At 45.2% G+C, this 26,955-nt stretch overlaps 1 protein-coding gene across 16 annotated transcripts in view; it reads left to right on the top strand.

The window, feature by feature from the left end:
• LOC110522572 (neurexin-3b) overlaps window positions 1–26,955 on the top strand; it is a 628,889-nt gene that overhangs the window by 505,451 nt on the left and 96,483 nt on the right. For all 16 annotated transcript variants that reach the window (XR_016495480.1, XR_016495481.1, XR_016495482.1 and 13 more), the window contains one exon: window positions 25,598–25,769. Coding sequence is in view for 12 of the 16 variants with exons in the window: in XM_090233216.1 (XP_090089342.1) it covers window positions 25,598–25,769 (172 nt within the window). In the remaining 4 variants the exon portion in view is untranslated. The remainder of the gene's footprint in view (window positions 1–25,597; window positions 25,770–26,955) is intronic.

Raw genomic sequence — 26,955 nt, 5'->3', positions numbered from 1 at the left:
AAACGATGAGAGAGGCCTGTAATTTTCATCATAGGTACACTTCAACTATGACAGACCAAATTATTTTTAATGAATTTATTTGCAAATTTTGGTGGAAAATAAGTATTTGGTCAATAACAAAAGTTTATCTCAATACTTTGTTATATACCCTTTGTTGACAATGACAGATGTCAATTGTTTTCTGTAAGTCTTCACAAGGTTTTCACACACTGTTGCTGGTATTTTGGCCCATTCCTCCATGCAGATCTCCTCTAGAGCAGTGATGGTTTGGGGCTGTTGCTGGGCAACACGGACTTTCAACTCCCTCCAAAGATATTCTATGGGGTTGAGATCTGGAGACTGGCTAGGACCTTGAAATGCTTCTTACGAAGCCACTCCTTCATTGCCCGGGAGGTGTGTTTGGGATCATTGTCATGCTGAAAGACCCAGCCACCTTTCATCTTCAATGCCCTTGCTGATGGAAGGAGGTTTTCACTCAAAATCTCACGATACATGGCTCCATTCATTCTTTCCTTTACACGGATCAGTCGTCCTGGTCCCTTTGCAGAAAAACAGCCCCAAAGCATGATGTTTCCACCCCCATGCTTCACAGTAGGTATGGTGTTCTTTGGATGCAACTCAGCATTCTTTGTCCTCGAAACACAACCAGTTGAGTTTTTACCAAAAAGTTATATTTTGGTTTCATCTGACCATATGACATTCTCAAAATCTTCTTCTGGATCATCCAAATGCTCTCTAGCAAACTTCAGACGGGCCTGGACATGTACTGGCTTAAGCAGGGGGACACGTCTGGCACTGCAGGATTTGAGTCCCTGGCGGCGTAGTGTGTTACTGATGGTAGGCTTTGTTACTTTGGTCCCAGCTCTCTGCAGGTCATTCACTAGGTCCCCCCGTGGGGTTCTGGGATTTTTGATCACCGTTCGTGTGATCATTTTGACCCCACGGGGTGAGATCTTGCGTGGAGCCCCAGATCGAGGGAGATTATAAGTGGTCCTGTATGTCTTCCATTTCCTAATAATTGCTCCCACTGTTGATTTCTTCAAACCAAGCTGTTACCTATTGCAGATTCAGTCTTCCCAGGCTGGTGCAGGTCTACAATTTTGTTTCTGATGTCCTTTGACAGCTCTTTGGTCTTGGCCATAGTGGAGTTTGGAGTGTGACTGTTTGAAGTTGTGGACAGGTGTATTTTATACTGATAAGTTAAAATAGGTGCCATTAATACAGGTAACGAGTGGAAGACAGAGGAGCCTCTTAAAGAAGAAGTTACAGGTCTGTGAGAGCCAGAAATCTTGCTTGTTTGTAGGTGACCAAATAGTTATTTTCCACCATAATTTGGAAATAAATTCATAAAAAATCCTACAATGTGATTTTCTGGATTTTTTTTCTCATTTCGTCTGTCATAGTTGAAGTGTAACTATGGTGGAAATTACAGGCCTCTCTCATCTTTTTAAGTGGGAGAACTTGCACAATTGGTGGCTGACTAAATACTTTTTTTGACCCACTGTATATAGATAATATATGGAGCCCAGTATTAATTAATTGAAATGCATTCCAGGTGACTACCCCATGAAGCTGGTTGAGAGAATGCCAATAGTAAACATAGCTGTCGTCAAGGCAAAGTTTGGCTGCTTTGAAGAATCTCAAATATAAAATATGTTTTGATTTGTTTACTACATGATAGCATATGTGTTATATGTTAGTTTTGATGTCTTCACTAATTTTCAACAATGTAGAAAATAGTTCAAATTAAGAAAAACCCTGGAATGAGTAGGTGTGTCCAAACTTTTAACGGGTACTATATGTAGATAATATATAGAGCCCAGTGTGAATATATAGATGTGATATACAACCCAGCAGGTTTCTGAACCTCCTTGTGGGGAAACAGCTAAACTCTGACTTTACTGCTGGAAAACTACAGGACAAGTCTGGATTAACAAGAGTTAATCATGTATCAAAGTTGTCTGAATTATAATGATATGATATGAGTCTGTGTTATAAGCAGGAGGTAGATCATACTCTATCTTAAGATAAGAGTTTTCTGTGTAAAACTAAGCATGGCGTCATTGCGTCACAATGCAGCAAATTCTGGAAGGACTTTAACCGGTTCACACATGGCTGGAAGACTGTCACACAAAGAGATCAGTAGCCTATGTACTATGGCAATGATCACTGCAATGACCTAGCTCTTTACGGCCTGTGTCTCATACCTCTGTAGGTGAGGTGGTGGGTGGTAAAGGGTTTATCCCAGACCACAGACTTTGCACAAACACAGCTGTCGAGTGGTATCCATCTCTCCCTGAGACCTTGGCAGGAATATCTACATCTGTCTGCCCACTGGTGGGTGAGCCACAAATACCTTTTCTGTCTGCCTCATCGACACCCCTGATTTCAGCCTAAACCCTCAATCTTCCCAGCTTCACCTTTTCCTCTAAAGGCATTAGCCTACTCTGCATGCATGGCCTAAACCCTGGGCTCAGATCCTCACCTGCCTGGATACTGTTGTTAGCCTACTCTCTGCCAGGGAGCAGCATTAGCCTTTTAGCCTATCACCTGTTTGTGTGTGGGCACCAGCTAGCGTTAGCGTCACTAGCGTTTTTGATGCTAGAGAACAATGGCCTTAAATGTGCCACTACTAGAGGCTTGACATTGTTTGTATGCGTGCGGCTGTGCGTTTCCATCTCCCTGACCCAGAAGCCAGAGCGTTGCCCAGAATGGAATATAAACAGATAGGAGGATGTCTCTTCCGTTTCCATCTGCCTGACCCAGAAGCCAGAGCGTTGCCCAGAATGGAATATAAACAGATAGGAGGATGTCTCTTCCGTTTCCATCTGCCTGACCCAGAAGCCAGAGCGTTGCCCAGGATGGTGTGTAAACAGATAGGAGGATGTCTCTTCCGTTTCCATCTGCCTGACCCAGAAGTCAGAGCGTTGCCCAGGATGGTGTGTAAACAGATGGGAGGATGTCTCTTCCGTTTCCTTTATCTTTTCCCTGTTGTCTTCCCCGTGAGCGCCGAGTCCAAGACGTTCTCTGATGTTCAAAGGAAGGCAGACTCATCCCAAAGCTGCTGCCGGCTCTGTCTCCATCTGGACCTGGGGAATGGAGGATCTCTGGAGCTCTTACCCACGGTGTCTGCTGTCCACCTGATTACACTGAGCTGCTGGGATCTCACTGGCTTGTATTCTTGTTTTTTTGTGCTGTTTTGTATCCCTGCCTCCAACCATAATTGTTCATATTTCATGGCTCTACTAAAGGCTTAGATTTCTAAGTCAGTCTGATATTCCCAACTTTTTTTTGTTTGTGTCGTGCATGCGTTGCATGATGGATGTTGCCCCTGAGATGTTAGTGGAGGGATTTGAAAATACCAAGTGGGCACCGCTTCAAACTGTCTGTAGTGTCTTGTCATTCAGCTCAAAGCTATTTCCTTTCCTGTAAGAGCTGGCAGGAACAATATATTTGCCAGAGCAGCTGAAGTTCATCTCTCAGGAGAAGCCCTTGGAAAGGTCATAGAAAGGTCATAGAAAGGTCAGAAGCAGAGTGTTACAGTATTTTATGAGATTTCTCTTGTATGTCTCTCTTGATTTCTTTCCCTTTAGTTCTCGCCCTTTGTTGCTCGCTGTAAGATCTTAACCTAGAAGCCTAGATATTAAGACGTTTCGTTGAAAAAGTATGAGTGCTATATTTAGGCTTTTATGTTTTGTTGGCGATCGGTGAAGGTCTTGGATAAGTATAACTACAGTGTAGGACTCCATTTAATGCACTCCATCCTTTCTGTTCTCTACACTTAGAAAAAATGTGATATCTAGAACCTAAAAGGGTTCTTTGGCTGTCCCCATAGGAGAACCATTTGAAGAACCCTTTTCCATTCCGGGTAAAACCCTTTTGGTTCAAGGTATAACCCTTTTGGGTTCCATGTAAGACCCTTTCCAAAAGGGGTTCTACGTGGAACCAAAAAGCGTTCTCCTTGAAACCAAGAAGTGTTCTCCTATGGGGACAGCCGAAAGTCCCTTTTGGAACACTTAATTTTTTTTTTTATAAACTGTTCCTCCTATTTGAGAGGAAAGCGAGAGAACAAGATAAAAGGTAAAGTAGGAGAAAAGCGAGAGAAATGACTGGATGAATTTATTCTGCTTGGTTTATGGTGCGTAATTTTGACCGGGAGACCCAAAATGAAATAGCTCAAATTCACCAGCACTTTAAATTAAATATCTACGGAACAGATTCTAATTTGATCACCAAGCTGTTTCAATTTCATTAGCCTGGTCCCTAATGGACTTTCACAGCACTGTATTCCATCGAGCACAAATCCTATTTAGTGGCTGTTTTTATATTAACCCTGGTCGCGCTGGCCACGTGTTAGGTCACAGCCCAGGCATTTACTGTGTTTCTGTGTTTCTGTGTGTTTGTGCATTCGAGCTTATGTGTATGTGTCTGAGCAACTGTGTGTGTGTGTGTGTGTGTGTATCTGTGTCCCTTCGCCACAGCCCTGCTCTCCCTAATGGACCATGTAGACCCACTTTGACCATGTAGACCCACTTTGACCATGTATACTCATTGAGACTATGTAAACTCACTGTGACCATGTATACTCACTGAGACTATGTAGACCCACTGAGACTATGTATAATCATTGAGACCTTGTAGACCCACTGAGACTATATATAATCATTGTGACCATGTAGACCAACTGTGACCATGTATAATCATTGAGACCTTGTAGACTCATTGAGACTGTGTAAACTCACTGTGACCATGTATACTCATTGAGACCTTGTAGACCCACTGAGACTGTGTAAACTCACTGTGACCATGTATACTCATTGAGACCTTGTAGACCCACTGAGACTATGTAAAACTCACTGTGACCATGTATACTCATTGAGACTATGTATACTCACTGAGACTATGTAAACTCACTGTGACTCAATGGGAATAAAGAATGGAATAAAACTGATGATTAAATAGTCCAAGTCCTTGTATTCATATTTAATGAATCGTTCCTCTGTCTTTTGTTGGAGATGCAGCGCTGTTTTGAATAATGATGGATGGATGCACAACTCATGTGCTCTGTGGTCAGTCGAGCCCAATCGCGTTTGCGTACAACCTCATTACTGTGTCGACGGTGCATTCTACATCTTAATGATGTGGCGTGTGTGCGTGCGTGTGTGTGCATGCGCGTGTGCGTGCGTGTGTGTCTCGACTGTGTGTTCAGCATGGTAATGATGCAGATGGTGAATGAGATAATGAGAATAGGTCTGGGTCAGCCTGCCTCTGCCTGGCAGCAGTAGATATTCATCGCAGACACAGAGAGGTGTTTTAATACGCTGCTTCTGTGGTTTTTGGTGGACTAGTGTTGTGGCTACACCATGTGTTTAGTATCCACTACAGCCATGTTTTCATCTAGAAAGGAAAAACTTCTGAAAGTGCTGTGGGAATGTGTATCAGGTATCAGGACTCAGTGAACTAAAGTACTGGGTGTTGGTTCTGATCATGTATTTCTTGTCCGTATGGCTCAGCTTCAGAAAGTAGTCATACCCCTAGATGTATTCCACATTTTGTTGTGTTACAGCCTGAATTAAAACAAATGTTTAAAAAATAAAACAATTCACCCATGTACACACAATATTCCAAAATGACAAAGTAAAAGCATGTTTTTTTTAATTATAGCTAATGTATTGATAATTAAACACAGAAATATCTAGCTGACAATAGCTGACAAGGTACAAATCTGTCATTCTGCCCCTGAACAGGCAGTTAACCCACTGTTCCTAGGCCGTCATTGAAAATAAGAATGTGTTCATAACTGACTTGCCTAGTTAAATAAAGGTAAAATAAATAAAAAAATATATATTTTTTACCTAATTATACACACCTGAGCCAATACTTTGTAGAAGTATCTTTGGTAGTGATTACAGCTGTGAGTCTTTCTGGGTAAGTCTCCAAGAGCTTTCCACACATAGATTGTGCAACATTTGCCCATTTATTATTTTCAATGTTCTTCAAGCTCTGTTAAATTGGTTGTTGATCATTGCTAGACAACCATTTTCAGGTTTTGACATATATTTTCAAGTAGATTTAAATCAAAACTCTTAACTCGGTCACTCAGGAACATTCACTGTTGTCGTGGAAATTCTAATCAATAATGAGGAGAGACAAGGTCAATCACCAATCAGGATATTACTTTATTTCATTCCTTCAGCCACAATAGTGACTGTGAAAAATGTTTCCAGTTAAAAGGCTCTAAAAATGTTACTGAATCATGTATCAATGCATTTCAAGCAAATATTGAAACAATAAAGTGTCTCAATGAAAGATGTGCAGTGTCACATGTTTAGTGTAAATTGTCACATGACCAGAGTTGTTTACTTCCTGGTTGCACCATGAGAAGCGGATGGCTGCATCAAAGCTCCCAAAACAAAAGGTTAGTAAAGTATGTTGACATAAAGATAGGACAAAAAATGTTGGTACACATCATCTTTAAGGTGTCTAGTATTGATAAATGCATTTGCAATTACTCACCTTTGTTCACTGTGGTCATAGAATGAGTAAACATGTTGACGGCAACAATGGTGACCGGCGGGATAACACAGTGCATCTAGGTATACACATTTTTTATTTATTTTTTTATTTCACCTTTATTTAACCAGGTAGGCTAGTTGAGAACAAGTTCTCATTTACAACTGCGACCTGGCCAAGATAAAGCATAGCAGTGTGAACAGACAACAACACAGAGTTACACATGGAGTAAACAATGAACAAGTCAATAACACAGTAGAAAAAAAAGAGTCTATATACATTGTGTGCAAAAGGCATGAGGAGGTAGGCAATAAATAGGCCATAGGAGCGAATAATTACAATTTAGCAGATTAACACTGGAGTGATAAATGATCAGATGATCATGTGCAAGTACAGATACTGGTGTGCAAAAGAGCAGAAAAGTAATAAATAAAAACAGTATGGGGCTGAGGTAGGTAAATTGGGTGGGCTATTTGCAGATGGACTATGAACAGCTGCAGCGATCGGTTAGCTGTTCAAGTAGCAGATGTTTAAAGTTGTTGAGGGAAATAAAAGTCTCCAACTTCATAGATTTTTGCAATTCGTTCCAGTCACATGCAGCAGGAAACTGGAAGGAAAGGCGGCCAAATGATGTGTTGGCTTTAGGGATGATCAGTGAGATACACCTGCTGGAGCGTGTGCTACGGGTGGGTGTTGCCATCGTGACCAGTGAACTGAGATAAGGCATAGCTTTACCTAGCATGGACTTGTAGATGACCTGGAGCCAGTGGGTCTGGCGATGAATATGTAGCGAGGGCCAGCCGACTAGGGCATACAGGTCACAGTGGTGGGTGGTATAAGGTGCTTTAGTAACAAAGCGGATGGCACTGTGATAAACTGCATCTAGTTTGCTGAGTAGAGTATTGGAAGCTATTTTGTTGCGAAATAGAAAGCTGACTCTAGATTGGATTTTGGATTGGCGATGTTTGATATGAGTCTGGAAGGAGAGTTTACAGTCTAGCCAGACACCTAGGTCCACATATTCTAGGTCGGAACCATCCAGGGTGGTGATGCTAGTCGGGCGTGCGGGTGCAGGCAGCGAACGGTTGAAAAGCATGCATTTGGTTTTACTAGCGTTTAAGAGCAGTTGGAGGCCACGGAAGGAGTGTTGTATGGCATTGAAGCTCGTTTGGTGGTTAGATAGCACAGTGTCCAAGGAAGGGCCAGAAGTATACAGAATGGTGTCGTTTGCTTAGAGGTGGATTAGGGAATCGCCCGCAGAAAGAGCAGCATCATTGACATATACAGAGAAAAGAGTCGGCCCGAGAATTGAACCCTGTGGTACCCCCATAGAGACTGCCAGAGGACCGGACAACATGCGGCCACACTGTTGACACACTGAACTCTGTCTGCAAAGTAGTGCTGAACCAGGCAAGGGTGTCTCACCCTTTGAAGAGGGGGATGACCGCAGCAGCTTTCCAATCCTTGGGGATCTCAGACGATACGAAAGAGAGGTTGAGCAGGTTGGTAATACTGGTTGCAACAATGGACAGTTTCAGAAATAGTGGGTCCAGATTGTCAAGCCCAGCTGATTTGTATGGGTCCAGGTTTTGCAGCTCTTTCAGAACATCTGCTATCTGGATTTGGGTAAATGGGAAGCTGGGGAGACTTGGGCGAGTAGCTGCGGGGGGGGGGGGGGGGGGGGAAGCTGTTGGCCGAGGTTGGAGTAGCCAGGAGGAAGGCATTGCCAGCCATTGAGAAATGCTTGTTGAAGTTTTCGATTATCACAGATTCATCGGTGGTGACCATGTTACCTAGCCTCAGTGCAGTGGGCAGCTGGGAGGAGGTGCTCTTGTTCTCCATGGACTTTACAGTGTCCCAGAACTTTTTGGAGTTAGAGCTGCAGGATGCAAATTTCTGCTTGAAAAAGCTGGCCTTTTCTTTCCTGACTGACTGCGTGTATTGGTTCCTGATTTCCCTGAACAGTTGCATATCGCGGGGACTATCCGATGCTATTGCAGTCCACCACAGGATGTTTTTGTGCTAGTCGAGGGCAGTCAGGTCTGGAGTGAACCAAGGGCTATATTTGTTCTTAGTTCTGCATTTTGTGAACGGAGCATGCTTATCTAAGATGGTGAGGAAGTTACTTTTAATGAATGACCAGGCATCCTCAACTGACGGGATGAGTTCAATATCCTTCCAGGATACCCGGGCCAGGTCGATTAGAAAGGCCTGCTCGCTGAAGTGTTTTAGGGAGCGTTTGACAGTGATGAGGGGTGGTCGTTTGACCACGGACCCGTAGCGGATACAGGCATACTCAGTGATTGCTGAGATCCTCATTGAAGACAGCGGTGTATTTGGAGGGCAAGTTGGTCAGGATAATGTCTATGAGGGTGCCCATGTTTACGGATTTAGGGTTGTACCTGGTGGGTTCCTTGATGATTTGTGTGAGATTGAGGGCATCTAGCTTAGATTGTAGGACTGCCGAGGTGTTAAGCATATCCCAGTTCAGGTCACCAAACACAACGAACTCTGAAGCTAGAAGGGGGGCGATCAATTCACAAATGGTGTCCAGGGCACAGTTGGGAGCTGAGGGGGGTTGGTAGCAGGCGGCAACAGTGAGAGACTTTTTTCTGGAGAGATACATTTTTAAAATTAGACGTTCGAACTGTATGGGTATGGACCTGGAAAGTATGACATTAGAATGTAGAATGTAGTAGAATGCAACTCCTCCCCCTTTGGCAGTTCTATCTTGATGGTAAATGTTATAGTTGGGTATAGAAATCTCTGAATTTTTGGTGGCCTTCCTAAGCCAGGATTCAGACACGGCAAGGACATCAGGTTTTGGCAGAGTGTGCTAAAGCAGTGAGTAAAACAAACTTAGGGAGGAGGCGTCTGATGTTGACATGCATGAAACCAAGGCTTTTTCGTTCACAGAAGTCAACAAATGAGGGTGCCTGGGGACATGCAGGGCCTGGGTTTACCTCCACATCACCCGAGGAAGGAGTAGGATGAGGGTGCGGCTAAAGGCTATCAAAACTGGTCGCCTAGAGCTTTGGGGACAAAGAATAAAAGGAGCAGATTTCGGGGCGTGGTAGAATATATTCAGGGCATAATGTGCAGACAGGGGTATGGTGGGGTGCGGGTACAGCGGAGGTAAGCCCAGGCTGTATCTCTGGACATGCTGGTTATAATGGGTGAGGTCTCGCATGTGTGGGAGGTGGGACAAAGGAGGTATCAGAGGTATGAAGAGTGGAACTAGGGGCTCCATTGTAAACTAAAACAATGATAACTAACCTGAACAACAAATATTGACATTTGAGAGAGACATACAGCGAGGCATAAAGTAATCGCAGGTGTTGATAGGTAGAGCTAGCTAAAACAACAGGGGAGACAACAACAGCTAATCAGCTAACACAACAACAGCAGGTAAAATGGCGATGACTAGGCAGAGAGTGTCGAATTAACTACACACAGAGCCTGAGTTTGACAGATAAAAAAATAAATAAACAGAATGGAGTACCGTGATTAATGGACAGTCCAGCAGGCATCAGCTATGTAGCCAAGTGATCATAGTGTCCAGGGGGCAGCAGTAGATGGAACAGGGAAGCCGCCACTACGCTAGTTCGCGGGCGACACAGAGTTTAAAGTTAGTAGCCCGGGGCTAGTAGGAGCGTTTGCTCCGACGGAGGCTGGTTGAAGGCACAGCGGATGGAGTATTCGTCGGCAGACCAGTCGTGGTGGTGCGGCGGGGCGCCGTGTCGACAGAGAATCCAAGCCAGATGGTGAATTTAGTTTGCTAGCCGGGAGATGCGCCTGGCTCACGGCTAACTGGTGCTAGCTTCATGGCAGTGGCGTTAGCCACTATATCCAATCGGTATTAGCGGTGATCCGGTGCCAAGGTCCAGAGTTTACAGCAAGGATCCGGTGGAGTAATGGGCTCTAGCCGTGTATGAGTGGGGTTCGGGTGAACAGCTGAGTAGGCCAGGAGGTGGGCCTCAGGGATAGCTTCGGTACTGGGTCCAAGCTAGCTGTGAACATCAGAAGTAGTGGTCCAGGCATTATGGCAGGAATCCGGCGTTGTTGTGGAGAGACAGTCCGATACTGGTAGACTGGCGAGTATTATCCAGGCTAAAAACAGGGCTGGTATCTGTGCAGAAGGTAAAAGCCGCTAGAAGTGGCTAGCAATGACTAAATAGCTTGTAGCTAATTATCTGGTTAGCTTCTGGTGGTTCTTGAATGTGTTCTAAAATTAAAAATAATAGCGATTCCGTATCACATTGGGTTACCGGAAGGTATAATCGAATTATAAATAAAATTGAAATATATACAAAAAATACGAAAAATCCATACATACTTATCTTCTTAATGCACCCATCCCGTTACCGGGATCATTTTCGTCAACATCCACTGAATTGCAGAGCGCCAAATTCAAATTCAAATTAATTTTCATGAAATCACAAGTGCAATATAGCAAAATACAGCGTAGCTTGTTGTTAATCCACCTGGCATGTCAGATGTCAATAAAGCTTTTCGGCGAAAGCATACCAAGCGTTTATGTAAGGACATCTCTCTCAGTAGACAAAATATCACAAACAGCTAGCAGCCAAGTAGATTGGTCACGAAAGCCAGAAAAGCAATAAAATGAATCGCTTACCTTTGTGTTCTGGGTTATTGTCCTGCTGAAAGGTGAATTCATCTCCCATTGTCTGGAGGAAAGCAGACGGAACCAGGTTTTCCTCTAGGATTTTAAATGTGCTTCAGTTTCTTTTTTATCCTGAAACACTCCAACAACTGAAATAGGAAGGACGCCTGTATCTTTGTAGTGACTGAGTGTATTGATACACAATCCAATGTGTAATTAACGACTTCAGCTCAAAGGGAAATTCAAGGTCTGATTTTTATATTTTTACCAATAGGAGCCCTTCTTTGTGAGGCATTAGAAGACCTCCCTGGTCTTTGTGGTTGAATCTGTGTTTGAAATTCACTGCTCAACTGATGGACCTTACAGATAATTGTATGTGTGGGGTACAGAGATGAGGTATTCATAAAAAAATGATGTTAAACATTATTGCACACAGAGTGAGTCCATGCAACTTAGTATGTGGCTTATTTAGGCTTGCTATAACAAAGGGGTTGAATAATTATTGACTCAAGACATTTCAGTTTTTAATTTTTAATGAATTTGTAACAATTTCGAAAAACATAATTGTCACATTGTCATTATGACATATTTTGTGTAGGCAAGTGAACAAAAAAATCTAAATTGAAATCCATTTTGAATTCAGGCTGTGAACTCAACAACGTGGTAACAGCAGATGGGTGTGTACATTCTGCGTGCACTGTACATGTCTTCTTGTGTTACTGTATGTACTGTATCTTATGGAGATCAAGAACGTTTCAAACACCTGGGCAGTACTCTAACTCAAGTATATATCCTGTAGGTCAGAGAGAGAACAAGATGTTTGTGATGATCAAGACCAGTTAATGTTTCAACATCTCACCACTGGCCTGAAGTGATAGTGTCGAGCAACATCGTGGATGACTCTGCGGTAGCGTTGATCCACTCTCCCGTTAGTGTCAAGGGGGAGCAACTTGTGTGAGTGCTCGTGTGCCTATGTGCATGCGTGTGTGTTATCCAAACGCCCAAACAGTCTAGTACGATGATCGCCTTGCAGCCAGGACTAATCAATGAATAAGGCTGACGGCGATCATAGAGGACCAAAACAGTCTAGTACGATGATCGCCTTGCAGCCAGGATTAATCAATGAATAAGGCTGGCGGCGATCATAGAGGACCAAAACAGTCTAGTACGATGATCGCCTTGCAGCCAGGACTAATCAATGAATAAGGCTGGCGGCGATCATAGAGGACCAAAACAGTCTAGTACGATGATCGCCTTGCAGCCAGGACTAATCAATGAATAAGGCTGGCGGCGATCATAGAGGACCAAAACAGTCTAGTACGATGATCGCCTTGCAGCCAGGATTAATCAATGAATAAGGCTGGCGGCGATCATAGAGGACCAAAGTGTAACAGTCTTAGCAGCCAAGTTATAGTTTTGAAGCCTCTGCCTTCCTTTGACATTGAGCCGGAGAGAGAGTCAAAGCCATTACCTTACACAGTGCTGCTGCCTGCTCATGCTTAAATTAAATATTCACCGGCTGTGTTTTTCTTAAATAGCTAGCTGGGGTTAGAGTTCAACGTTGACTGGCTCTCCTGAGCATTTAACACACTCTGTTAATGGACTAACGGGCTTCCAGGCATTAGCTAAGCAATTACCAGGCTGCAGTAAGTAAAGAGGACAGTTTGGTCTTGTCCTTACCTTAAAGTTGAGTGGAGTTGTTCGCTGCTTTCTGCTTCTCCTCTGTGTGAATATTTGAGGACCGTTGTGGGGCGTTAATTGAACCCCCTCCCATCTGAATCTGATGACCTCAGCTCTTTTATTTGAACTCATTTGCAGCTAGGTTTGTTTAAATTTAGGGAGTGTTAGGACGTCTTGTCCATTTCAAGAATGACAAATATGATGGAAATGTTACTGCATTAACCAACTAGACCCAGATAATGGAGTTGCCATGGATACTATTACCATGGACACAGAGTACTTTAGAGTCTGCCGTAGGAAGATGTCATCACAGAAAACACTTCACTCTTTCAAAGTCATCCCAATTCCAGACTTGGAAACAGAAGACACACACATCTTCAAGATGCTACAAATGGTCCTGTCATCTGTTCTGAGTATTTTCTGTCAATTATCAACAATGAATGACTTGTTGTTGTGAAGGCCATGAGCATCACTCCTCTGTCTCTTGTTCTACCTTCATATCAATCCTACTGTACAGTACCTCTCTCTGAATACGTCCCAAACGGACCCCTATTCCCTATAGAGTGCACTACCAGGGCCCTGGTTAGAAATAATGCACTGATGAAGGAACATAGTTCCATTTGGGATACACCCTCTCTGTGTTCCATGATACTGATCTGATGGACCCTAACCACAGCTCACTCATTTTAGCCCTGATGTCCTGCATGATGTCAGGTGTCAAATGGATGCTCTATGTAATCTGAGCCTGCCTCGCTGGTCTGGGTTCAGTGATACCGGATCCTACTGGATCTTCTAGTTCCCTTCTAGGATTTTTGTTTATATCTAATGTATGTCATTAAGATCAGCTGTTTATGTCCAAATATCGATAAGGTATGTGACAGTTATTTTTGTAATAACCTGGTTTAGGAGATATTCATTCACGCTGATATTAACGTTGGATAAATGTAGAACGCTTTTACAGATCTAGGCTAAAAATCATGCACCAGCCACCTCACTTAAAATGTGTTACACTTACACACAACACATCCACAGTTAAATATGTTACAATTACACACAATATATCCACAGTTAAATATGTTACAATTACACACAATTCATCCACAGTTAAATATGTTACAATTACACACAATACATCCACAGTTAAATATGTCACACTTACACACAATACATCCACAGTTAAATACAGTGCCTTGCGAAAGTATTCGGCCCCCTTGAACTTTGCGACCTTTTGCCACATTTCAGGCTTCAAACATAAAGATATAAAACTGTATTTTTTTGTGAAGAATCAACAACAAGTGGGACACAATCATGAAGTGGAACGACATTTATTGGATATTTCAAACTTTTTTAACAAATCAAAAACTGAAAAATTGGGCGTGCAAAATTATTCAGCCCCCTTAAGTTAATACTTTGTAGCGCCACCTTTTGCTGCGATTACAGCTGTAAGTCGCTTGGGGTATGTCTCTATCAGTTTTGCACATCGAGAGACTGAACATTTTTCCCTTTCCTCCTTGCAAAACAGCTCAAGCTCAGTGAGGTTGGATGGAGAGCATTGGTGAACAGCAGTTTTCAGTTCTTTCCACAGATTCTCGATTGGATTCAGGTCTGGACTTTGACTTGGCCATTCTAACACCTGGATATGTTTATTTTTGAACCATTCCATTGTAGATTTTGCTTTATGTTTTGGATCATTGTCTTGTTGGAAGACAAATCTCCGTCCCAGTCTCAGGTCTTTTGCAGACTCAATCAGGTTTTCTTCCAGAATGGTCCTGTATTTGGCTCCATCCATCTTCCCATCAATTTTAACCATCTTCCCTGTCCCTGCTGAAGAAAAGCAGGCCCAAACCATGATGCTGCCACCACCATGTTTGACAGTGGGGATGGTGTGTTCAGGGTGATGAGCTGTGTTGCTTTTACGCCAAACATAACGTTTTGCATTGTTGCCAAAAAGTTCAATTTTGGTTTCATCTGACCAGAGCACCTTCTTGCACATGTTTGGTGTGTCTCCCAGGTGGCTTGTGGCAAACTTTAAACAACACTTTTTATGGATATCTCTAAGAAATGGCTTTCTTCTTGCCACTCTTCCATAAAGGCCAGATTTGTGCAATATACGACTGATTGTTGTCCTATGGACAGAGTCTCCCACCTCAGCTGTAGATCTCTGCAGTTCATCCAGAGTGAACATGGGCCTCTTGGCTGCATCTCTGATCAGTCTTCTCCTTGTATGAGCTGAAAGTTTAGAGGGACGGCCAGGTCTTGGTAGATTTGCAGTGGTCTGATACTCCTTCCATTTCAATATTATCGCTTGCACAGTGCTCCTTGGGATGTTTAAAGCTTGGGAAATCTGTTTGTATCCAAATCCGGCTTTAAACTTCTTCACAACAGTATCTCGGACCTGCCTGGTGTGTTCCTTGTTCTTCATGATGCTCTCTGCGCTTTTGACGGACCTCTGAGACTGTCACACTGCAGGTGCATTTATACTGAGACTTGATTACACACAGGTGGATTGTATTTATCATCATTAGTCATTTAGGTCAACATTGGATCATTCAGAGATCCTCACTGAACTTCTGGAGAGAGTTTGCTGCACTGAAAGTAAAGGGGCTGAATAATTTTGCACGCCCAATTCTGCACGCCCAGTCTGTCTGGTTTGGGCTGTGATGTGAAGGTTGTCTGTGTGCCTGAAGACTCTCTCACCCACACACACACACAGTGTGAAGGCTCTCTACGGGCCTGGAGAGGACTTGGAGAGTCTCCGAGAGGCAGGTTCTAAGTGATTGGTTACCTGGGGCGCACCTTGTGTTAGAGGCATTGATCGGAGGCTAGTGAATTGGATTGTGGGTCTGATTACTGGTGTCAGTGAGGGGAGGAATCACGTGGGACCGAGCGCTCGCCAGCAGAGCTCTCCATGTGCTGCATTAGCTTCTACAAAATGACTTTATCAGTCTTACATACCCCGTCTCCATCACACACACACACACACACACACACACACACACACACACACACACACACACACACACACACAATGATTTAATGGCAGGCAGCTGAGCCACGGAGGGCAGGAGGGGGGGAGAGGAGCAGTCAGTGTATGGGTGTGGAAATTATGTATGAGTTTACCAGCGTTTTAACACCGCACAGCATCAGTCTGACTAGATAACAGTATAACAGTAACATGTTGTGTGTGTGTGTGGTGCCTGTGAGTTTGCGTATGTTTGAATCTGATTCTCCTGTTACTGGGGGAACAATAGCCATTCCTCCCCTTTTATTAAGACTCTATGAAGTGCTGTCCTACCCAGCGACAGACAGGCCGATAAGAACACTCATGTTAATCACAGCATGGCAGGTGAGAAAGGCAATCAGGTTGGTGCTGCCTCTGGAGGGTGATGTGTGTGTGTGTGTGTGTGTGTAGGGAGAGGATACACTAGTCAGGACTTTGAAGAGCTGAACCACCACGCACAGAGCTAATCCCAACATGCCCTGGGGCACCGCCACACACAGAGCAAATCCCACCATGCCCTGGGGCACCACCACACACAAAACTAATCCCACCATGCCCTGTGACACTACCACACAGAGCTAATCCCACCATGCCCTGGGGCACCACCACACACAGAGCTAATCCCAACATGCCCTGGGGCACCGCCACACACAGAGCAAATCCCACCATGCCCTGGGGCACCACCACACACAAAACTAATCCCACCATGCCCTGTGACACTACCACACAGAGCTAATCCCACCATGCCCTGGGGCACCACCACACACAGAGCTAATCCCACCATGCCCTGGGGCACTACCACACACAGAGCTAATCCCACTAAACCCTGGGGCACTACGACACACAGAGCTAATCCCACCATGCCCTGGGGCACTACCACAAAAAGAGCTAATCCCACCATGCCCTGGGGCACTACCACACAGAGCTAATCCCACCATGTCCTGGGGCACCACCACACACAAAACTAATCCCACCATGACCTGTGACACTACCACACACAGAGCTAATCCCACCATGCCCTGGGGCACTACCACACAGAGCTAATCCCACCATGTCCTGGGGCACCACCACACACAAAACTAATCCCACCATGACCTGTGACACTACCACACACAGAGCTAATCCCACCATGCCCTGGGGCACTACCACAAAGAGCTAATCCCACCATGCCTCAGGACAACTACCACACAGAGCTAATCCCACCATGCCCTGGAGCACTACCACACACAGAGCTAATCCCACTATGCCCTGGGGCAACACCACACATAGAGCTAATCCCACCATGCCCTGGGGCACCAACACACACAGAGCTAATCGCACCATGCCCTGGGGCACTACAACACACAAAGCTAATGCCACCAATACCTGAAGCACCACCACACACAGAGCTAATCACACCATGCCCTGGGGCACCACCACACGCAGAGCTAATCCCACCAAGTCCTGGGGCACAACCACACAGATCTAATCCCACCATGCCCTGGGGCACCAACACACACAGAGCTAATCCCACCATGCTCTGGGGCACTACCACACACAGAGCTAATCCCACCATGCCCTGGGGCACTACCACACAGAGCTAATCCCACATGCCCTGGGGCACTACCACACAGAGCTAATCCCACCATGCCCTTGGTCATCACCACACACAGAGCTAATCACACCATGCCCTGGTGCACTACCACACAGAGCTAATCCCACCTTGCCCTGGGGTACTACCACACAGAGCTAATCCCACCATGCCCTGGGGTACTACCACACAGAGCTAATCCCACCATGCCCTGGGGTACTACCACACAGAGCTAATCCCACCATGCCTGTGTTTTTCGCTTTTGTCTATACTATGAGACATGTTTCTGTTTTTGGAAAATGTGTTTGTTATTCACTATTCAGAACAGCATGATGTCCTCAAACATTTGTTTCTGCTTTTATCCCTTTCAGTTCAACTTCTAGGCTACAGTGTTTGTGTGTGTTTATGTGTGTGTTTGTGTGTTTGTGTGTGTGTGTGTGTTTGTTTGTGTACGTGTGTGTGTTTGTTTCTGGTCATGTACTACACTCCTCGGACACGGTTCCCTTTTTAACCGTGACTTCCTTCAGTGATCATGAGAAGCTCTTAGCGTCTCCCATACTGGGACAGCGTTCAGTAGTCATGAGAAGCTCTTAGCGTCTCTCATAGTGGGACAGCGTTCAGTAGTCATGAGAAGCTCTTAGCGTCTCTCATAGTGGGACAGCGTTCAGTAGTCATGAGAAGCTCTTAGCGTCTCTCAAAGTGGGACAGCGTTCAGTAGTCATGAGAAGCTCTTAGCGTCTCTCATACTGGGACAGCGTTCAGTAGTCATGAGAAGCTCTTAGCGTCTCTCATAGTGGGACAGCGTTCAGTAGTCATGAGAAGCTCTTAGCGTCTCTCATAGTGGGACAGCGTTCAGTAGTCATGAGAAGCTCTTAGCGTCTCTCATAGTGGGACAGCGTTCAGTAGTCATGAGAAGCTCTTAGCGTCTCCCATACTGGGACAGCGTTCAGTAGTCATGAGAAGCTCTTAGCGTCTCTCATACTGGGACAGCGTTCAGTAGTCATGAGAAGCTCTTAGCGTCTCTCATAGTGGGACAGCGTTCAGTAGTCATGAGAAGCTCTTAGCGTCTCTCATAGTGGGACAGCGTTCAGTAGTCATGAGAAGCTCTTAGCGTCTCTCATAGTGGGACAGCGTTCAGTAGTCATGAGAAGCTCTTAGCGTCTCCCATACTGGGACAGCGTTCAGTAGTCATGAGAAGCTCTTAGCGTCTCTCATACTGGGACAGCGTTCAGTAGTCATGAGAAGCTCTTAGCGTCTCTCATAGTGGGACAGCGTTCAGTAGTCATGAGACGCTCTTAGCGTCTCTCATAGTGGGACAGCGTTCAGTAGTCATGAGACGCTCTTAGCGTCTCTCATAGTGGGACAGCGTTCAGTAGTCATGAGAAGCTCTTAGCGTCTCTCAATACTGGGACAGCGTTCAGTAGTCATGAGAAGCTCTTAGCGTCTCTCATACTGGGACAGTTTTCAGTAGTCATGAGAAGCTCTTAGCGTCTCTCATAGTGGGACAGCGTTCAGTAGTCATGAGACGCTCTTAGCGTCTCTCATAGTGGGACAGCGTTCAGTAGTCATGAGACGCTCTTAGCGTCTCTCATAGTGGGACAGCGTTCAGTAGTCATGAGAAGCTCTTAGCGTCTCTCAATACTGGGACAGCTTTCAGTAGTCATGAGAAGCTCTTAGCGTCTCTCATAGTGGGACAGCGTTCAGTAGTCATGAGAAGCTCTTAGCGTCTCTCATAGTGGGACAGCGTTCAGTAGTCATGAGAAGCTCTTAGCGTCTCTCATAGTGGGACAGCGTTTAGTAGTCATGAGAAGCTCTTAGCGTCTCTCATAGTGGGACAGCGTTCAGTAGTCATGAGAAGCTCTTAGCGTCTCTCATAGTGGGACAGTGTTCAGTAGTGATGTTGCAGTCCTTCCTTCCTTAAGACCAGGCACTTTTAGAAGATGCATTTTCCATGATTTACTGCCTCCCTCCATTATGAGCTGAGATGAAAGATTGTTGAGAGAGAGAGAGAATTGTTTTTTATTAATGATGTGAGCGTGTTGACTTTTCACTTATCTCGTACACTCGTCTCTACAGGTCACTAGGTGTAGTCAGTGAGCTGGTCTCTACGGGTCACTAGGTGTAGTCAGTGAGCTGGTCTCTACGGGTCACTAGGTGTAGTCAGTGAGCTGGTCTCTAGGGGTCACTAGGTGTAGTCAGTGAGCTGGTCTCTACGGGTCACTAGGTGTAGTCAGTGAGCTAGTATCTACGGGTCACTAGGTGTAGTCAGTGAGCTGGTCTCTATGGGTCACTAGGTGTAGTCAGTGAGCTGGTCTCTACGGGTCACTAGGTGTAGTCAGTGAGCTGGTCTCTACGGGTCACTAGGTGTAGTCAGTGAGCTGGTCTCTACGGGTCACTTGGTGTAGTCAGTGAGCTAGTCTCTACGGGTCACTAGGTGTAGTCAGTGAGCTGGTCTCTACGGGTCACTAGGTGTAGTCAGTGAGCTGGTCTCTACGGGTCACTAGGTGTAGTCAGTGAGCTGGTCTCTACGGGTCACTAGGTGTAGTCAGTGAGCTGGTCTCTACGGGTCACTAGGTGTAGTCAGTGAGCTGGTCTCTACGGGTCACTAGGTGTAGTCCGTGAGCTGGTCTCTACGGGTCACTAGGTGTAGTCAGTGAGCTAGTATCTACGGGTCACTAGGTGTAGTCAGTGAGCTGGTCTCTATGGGTCACTAGGTGTAGTCAGTGAGCTGGTCTCTACGGGTCACTAGGTGTAGTCAGTGAGCTGGTCTCTACGGGTCACTAGGTGTAGTCAGTGAGCTGGTCTCTACGGGTCACTTGGTGTAGTCAGTGAGCTAGTCTCTACGGGTCACTAGGTGTAGTCAGTGAGCTGGTCTCTACGGGTCACTAGGTGTAGTCAGTGAGCTGGTCTCTACGGGTCACTAGGTGTAGTCAGTGAGCTGGTCTCTACGGGTCACTAGGTGTAGTCAGTGAGCTGGTCTCTACGGGTCACTAGGTGTAGTCAGTGAGCTGGTCTCTACGGGTCACTAGGTGTAGTCCGTGAGCTGGTCTCTACGGGTCACTAGGTGTAGTCAGTGAGCTGGTCTCTACGGGTCACTAGGTGTAGTCAGTAAGCTCGCCTCTATGGGTCACTAGGTGTAGTCAGTGAGCTGCTCTTGAAAGGTCAAGTAGTTGAAACTGGATCAGCAGTACGACCAGGTGGACTGTGGACAGCCAGGATTCATCTGGCAGGTAGTCCTGAGGCATGGTCCCAGTGCTCAGGTGCTTCGGGAGGGGAGGGGGAGAGAGAGAATTAGAGGGAGCCTACTTAAATTCCCACAGGACACCAGATGAGACAGGAGAATTACACCAGATATATCAGACTGCATCTAGGATATTGTGCAAGGTTGAATTTAGTTCCTCAGTTAGGTGGTTAACCGATTGTTGTACTCTTGGGTAGGTGAAGGGAGTCTGGAAGGGCATCTAGGAATCTTTGGGTTGTCCGAGAATTTATAGCACAGCTTTTGATGATCCTTGCTTTGTGTCTGAGCTGATTATTTGTTGCGATTGCAAATGTAATAAGATGCTGGTCCAATAGTCCAGGATTATGAAGAAAAAACATTTAGATCCACAATATTTATTCCACAGGACAAAATTAGGTCCAGAGTATGACGGTGACAGTGAGTAGGTGTGAGTAGACATGTTGGACAAAACCCACTGAGTCGACGATGGCTCCAAAAGCCTTTTGGAGTGGGTCTGTGGACTTTTCCATGTGAATATTAAAGTCACCAAAAATTAGAATATTATCTGCCATGACTACAAGGTCCGATAGGAACTCAGGGAACTCAGGGAACTCAAGGAACTCAGGGAACTCAGGGAACTCAGGGAACTCAGGGAACTCAAGGAACTCAGGGAACTCAGGGAACTCAGGGAACTCAGGGAACTCAAGGAACTCAGGGAACTCAGGGAACTCAGGGAACTCAGCGAACTCAGGGAACTCAGGGAACTCAGGGAACTCAGGGAATGGTGTATAAGGCCCCGGAGGCCTGTAATAAAACACTAGCTATAACAAATGATTGAGCAGGCTGCATAGATTTCATGACTAGAAGCTCAAATATGAAAATTGCAATTTTAAATTTGCTGTAATAAATGTCAGCAACACCACCGCCTTTGCGGGATGCGAGGAGGATATGGTGACTAGTGTAACCAGGAGGAGAGGCCTCATTGAACACAGTAAATTCATCAGGCTTGAGCCATGTTTCAGTCAGGCCAATCACATCAAGATGCCCTGGAAGTGAGGGATCTAACATTAAGATTTTTTATCTATTTTGAGATGTGAGATATCACAATCTCTTTCAATAATGACAGGAATGGATGAGGTCTTTATTCCAGTGGGATTGCTAAAGTAAACACTGCCATGTTTAGTTTTGCTCAACCTATATTGAGGCACAGACATTGTCTCAATGGGGATAGCTGACTATGCTAGCGGCAGACTCCAATAAGCTGGCAGGTTGGCTAACAGCCTGCTGCCTGGCCTGCACCCTTTCTCATTATGGAGCTAGAGGTGTTAGAGCCCTGTCTATGTTCATAGATAAGAGGAGAGCACCCCTTCAGCTAGGATGGAGTCCGTCACCAGGCTTGGTTGTGTTTGTGGGTGAGTCTCAGAAAGAGGGCCAATTATCTACAAATTCTATCTTTTTTTTGGGGGGGGGGGGGGGGGGGGGGCAGAAAACAGTTTTCAACCAGCAATTGAGTTGTGAGACTGCTGTAGAGCTCATCACTCCCCCTAACTGGGAGGGGGCCAGAGACAAATATTAAATGCCGACACATCTTTCTAGCTGATTTACACCCTGAAGCTATGTTGCGCTTGGTGACCTCTGACTGTCTCATCCTAACATCATTGGTGCCGACGTGGATAACAATATCCCTATATTCTCTACACTCGCCAGTTTTAGCTTTAGCCAGCACCATCTTCAGATTAGCCTTAACGTCGGCAGCCCTGCCCCCTGGTGAACAGTGTATGATCGTTGGATGATTATTTTTAAGTCAAATATTGTGGGTAATGGAGTCGCCAATGACTAGGGTATTACATTTGTCAGAGCTGATGGTGGGAAGGAGGAGAGACCTGAGAATACTCGGACTCTGACTCCGACTCGCTGCTTAATGGGGAAAACCGGTTGAAAGTTTCTGTCGGCTGAATGAGCGACACTGGATGAGCATGTCGACAGCATTTCTTCTCAGACGCCTTGAGAAAATTGTCCTGCTGCGGGGACCGTGCGTGGGGATTTATACTACTATCTGTGCTTACTGGTGGCACTGTTTCATCCTTTGCTACATTTCATTTCCCTTGCCTAACGCTTGCACCTGAAGCTGTGCTTGCAACACAGCTATCCTCGCTGTAAGGCGATTGTTCTCCTGCAACTGCAATTAGAAGGCATAATGCTATTGTGATTACTTAGCTTCGGCTGGTGGAGGTCCTGATGAACAGCACAACAGCACAAAGACAAATCAGGAAGTTGAGGGCGGAGCAATGAGGCTGTGACGTGATGTATTTTTACACCATGTAGGAGTGTTCCTCCACGCTCTGCTCACCTACGCAGAGACAAAATGAGGAGAATGATGAAGTGGAGGACAAGAAAAAACCCTCCATCCTTCATTTCTGATTCGTCAAATGTCTCCTCCAGATTCTCCAGACTGACCACCTGCTGCCATGCCATGTCAGTGAATCACACACGAGAGTGAGAGAGAGAGAGAGAGAGAGAGAGAGAGAGAGAGAGAGAGGGTTGGGGATTGAGAGGGAGAGGGATTGAGACGGAGAGGGATTGAAAGGGAGAGAAAAAGGAAAAAGAGATTGAGAGGGAGAGAAAGAGAGATTGAGAGGGAGAGAAAGAGAGAGATAGAGAGGGAGAGAAAGATATATTTATAAGGAGAGAGGGAGAATGTTCAGTATGGATGTAAGGCTACAGTGTTTTTCATGTCAGTTGTTCTAATCCCCTCTGGGAATGTTTCAGTCTAATTACCTGTTTTAAAGGCCCACAGCCAACTGTGTGTGTGTGTGTGTGTGTGTGTGTGTGTGTGTGCGTGCGTGCGTGCGTGCGTGCATGTGTGCAGCGACTCAAGAGGCCTGATGACATGACGTTTGTTAATGGATCAGTGAAGAGATTAGACCTAGTGAATCAGGACGTGTGTGTGTGTGTGTGTGTGTGCGTGTTTGCTAAAGCCCAACATCTTTAAAATGGCATTGAAAACCCTACACCACAGTGGTACTACCTGCAGACATTCAGTGAAAACATGTTTACTAAAACAGCGTTCATTTTGTGAGAAATGACAACATAGAGTCGGATCAGAGTTTACTCCTCAAGTCCATTCACTCACACTGAGTCTCTCTGATTCTGAAGCATTGCGTGCTAAAACCCACTCAGAACTATAATGAGAGAAAACTCTCTCACTTTAAAACCGTTTCCATGTAGCGCCTGTGTGCCTTGTGAATATCCAAGCAGCTCCGATCAAACATGTTGGCAGGTTGTTTTAAAGTAGAAAGTTGGTGAGAAAGTCATATGCGGTGAGAAACCACCAAGGTCCTGACCGTCCTCTCTATCTCTCTCTCTCTCTCTCTCTCTCTCTCTCTCTCTCTCTCTCTCCCCCTCTCTCTCTCTCTCTCTCTCTCCCTCTCTCTCTCTCTCTCTCTCTCTCTCCCTCTCTCTCTCTCTCTCTCTCTCTCTCTCTCTTGCTCTCTCTCTCTCTCTGTCTCCATCTCTCTCCCTCTGTCTCTCTCCCTCTCTCTCTCTCTCTCTCTCTCTTGCTCTCTCTCTCTCTCTGTCTCCATCTCTCTCCCTCTGTCTCTCTCTCTCTTTCTCTTTATCTTTATCTCTCTCTCTCTCTCTCTCTCTCTCTCTCTCTCTCTCTCTCTCTCTCTCTCTCTCTCTCTCTCTCCCCTCTCTCTCTCTCTCTCTCTCTCTCTCTCTCTCTCTCTCTCTCTCTCTCTCTTGCTCTCTCTCTCTTGCTCTCTCTCTCTCTGTCTCTATCTCTCTCCCTCTGTCTCTCTCTCTCTTTCTCTTTCTCTTTCTCTTTATATTTCTCCCTCTCTCCCTCTCTCTCCCTCTCTTGCTCTCTCTCTTTCTCTCTCTGTCTCTCTCTCCCTCTCATTCTCTCTCTCTCTCTATCTCTCTCTCTCTGTGATGTAACTTTTAACTTTGTGTTTAAATAAAATATGTGCTACTACATATAGGAGAGGCATCTGTCCTGGTGTTGGGTACTGACAGGCTGGAGAGAACATTGTGCCTGCTTCCAGGCTGCTAGCTAAATCTAATCACATTAATTAAGCAATAAGGCACCTTGGGGATATGTGGTAAATGGCCAATATACCACGGCTAAGGGCTGTTCTTAGTGCCTGGATACATCCCTTAGTCGCGGTATATTGGCCATGTACCGCAAATACTAGCACACCACCTGTAGTAGAAGGCATGGCCAATACCTTGTTTTATTGTAAGGAGTATAGTTGTGTATGTTTCTAGGAGTTCGTTCATAGCTCAGTGAGAGGACAGGGGGGGAGATAGGTTAATTAACAAAGTCATGTTTAAATGGGTTGTTGAACTTTTTCTTTTACTGTCGTGTCCTCTACTGCATGCTGTTTGTTGTTGTCGCAGCAGTACTGAATCAAACACTGCTATCAGTTGACATCTTCTGCAAAGATCTGGATTCCTGGTCTTCCCTGGTATCACGATATTACAAATGCAATGGAGATTTCTGCATTAATTGTAGATATTAAGCTCATGATGGGAATTGGTTCTCAGCCAGGCATTGAACATGCTATTGTTCTGAGCATCGCTGCTATTCTATATGTAAGATGTGGCATCTCATATTGAGCCAGGCATTGAACATGCTATTGTTCTGAGCATCTCTGCTATTCTATATGTAAGATGTGGCATCTCATATTGACACATTTTACCAATGGGGGGAGAAAAAATCAATGATCAACCAGAATACTGCCTGCTGAATGAAAGTGGTTGATACCAGCTAATAAAGACATGTTGTGCGTGTTTGACGTCGACTGCACTGCACAGAGTCACTGATCTACAAATCACTTTTTCTCCCAAAGATATCCTCAGTATTATGTGATCAGGATGAACGATTCTTCGCCCTGCTGCACGTTGCTTCTCCAGGTTGCCTGTAACAAAAAAGTTGTTGATATATTTGAATACATTTATTTTTCTTCTTCCGTCTCCTTCCAGACGGAAGGCAAGGTGGGCGTGACGTTCAACATCGGCACGGTGGACATCAGTGTGAAGGAGTTAAACACTGCGATCAATGACGGGAAATATCACCTGGTTCGATTCACAAGGAATGGGGGAAACGCCACCCTGCAGGTGGACAACTGGCCAATCAACGAACACTTCCCCGCAGGTACCAACCAATATATCCGTCTGGCATCTCAAACACTAACCTTTGACCTGATTGTTAACTTGTGTTAATGAGAAAGAGTTGGTCCCAATTCATTCCCTTGCCTTCTTCAATGGTGACTCTTTGATGTTCGCAGATCTGAAGGGTCTGGATAAGTACAAGCAGTGTAATGGTGGAGCTTCTGCCAATATTTCTTCCATCTTACATATCTGCAAACATCGAAGGTTCAGGGCCTAAGGGTTAGGGCCTAAGGGTTAGGGCCAAAGGGTTAGGGCCAAAGGGTTAGGGCCTAAGGGTTAGGGCCTAAGGGTTAGGGCCAAAGGGTTAGGGCCTAAGGGTTAAGGCCAAAGGGTTAGGGCCTAAGGGTTAGGGCCTAAGGGTTAGGGCCAAAGGGTTAGGGCCTAAGGGTTAGGGCCTAAGGGTTAGGGCCTAAGGGAAAGGTCCAGGGAGTGAATTGGGAACTGTGAAAGTTAGACCTCTGTTAGACCCACTGGACATCACCTGTTTACAAAGGTCAACTGATAAGGCTGTTAAGTCATAATATCAGTAGGTAGTGGATGAGTATACAGCCCATGCTTGGTTCTGTCCCACAGTGGGACGAAGGACACTAGCATGCTGCCAAGCACTCCAATTTACTGACGTGAGAACAGATGTGAACTGGTGAAATGATGCTTTGCCCCTTGCTCCAGTCTATTCCCCCCCAGTCTTAAAGGGTATATGCTAGAGTTGGGAATTGCCAGGGACCTCACGATACAATATCATCACAATACTTACGTTCCGATACAATATTCATTGTGATTTTCATGAATCTCATGATTCTACAGCATACAGTGGTTCTTCCTTTAGAAATTGTGGCCTACTGCAACACAGCTTGCAGGGTGCCACAGAATTATATGACACATTGTTTGAGTGTCAGCCATTGTGGCCAGAATGACACAATTTACAACAATCTGCCACCATCTACCACAAACAGTCTCAAAACAAAAAATAAGCTCAAAACTTTTAAACGAAGAACCACTGTATGTATTGCGATTCCATACTGTGATTTTATTGCGATTCACATTCCAAACATATTGCTCACTATTAACAGTGCTTTCAGAAAATATTCATACCTCATGACTTATTCCACATTTGTTTGCATTACAGCCTGAATTCAAAATTGATAAAATATTTGTTTTTTTCTCACTCA

This window comes from Oncorhynchus mykiss, chromosome 4 (assembly GCF_057628025.1).
Source record: "Oncorhynchus mykiss isolate SJ-2025 chromosome 4, ASM5762802v1, whole genome shotgun sequence".
Classification (NCBI taxonomy): Eukaryota; Metazoa; Chordata; class Actinopteri; order Salmoniformes; family Salmonidae; genus Oncorhynchus; species Oncorhynchus mykiss.
This window is presented reverse-complemented; position numbering and strand designations above follow the sequence as displayed.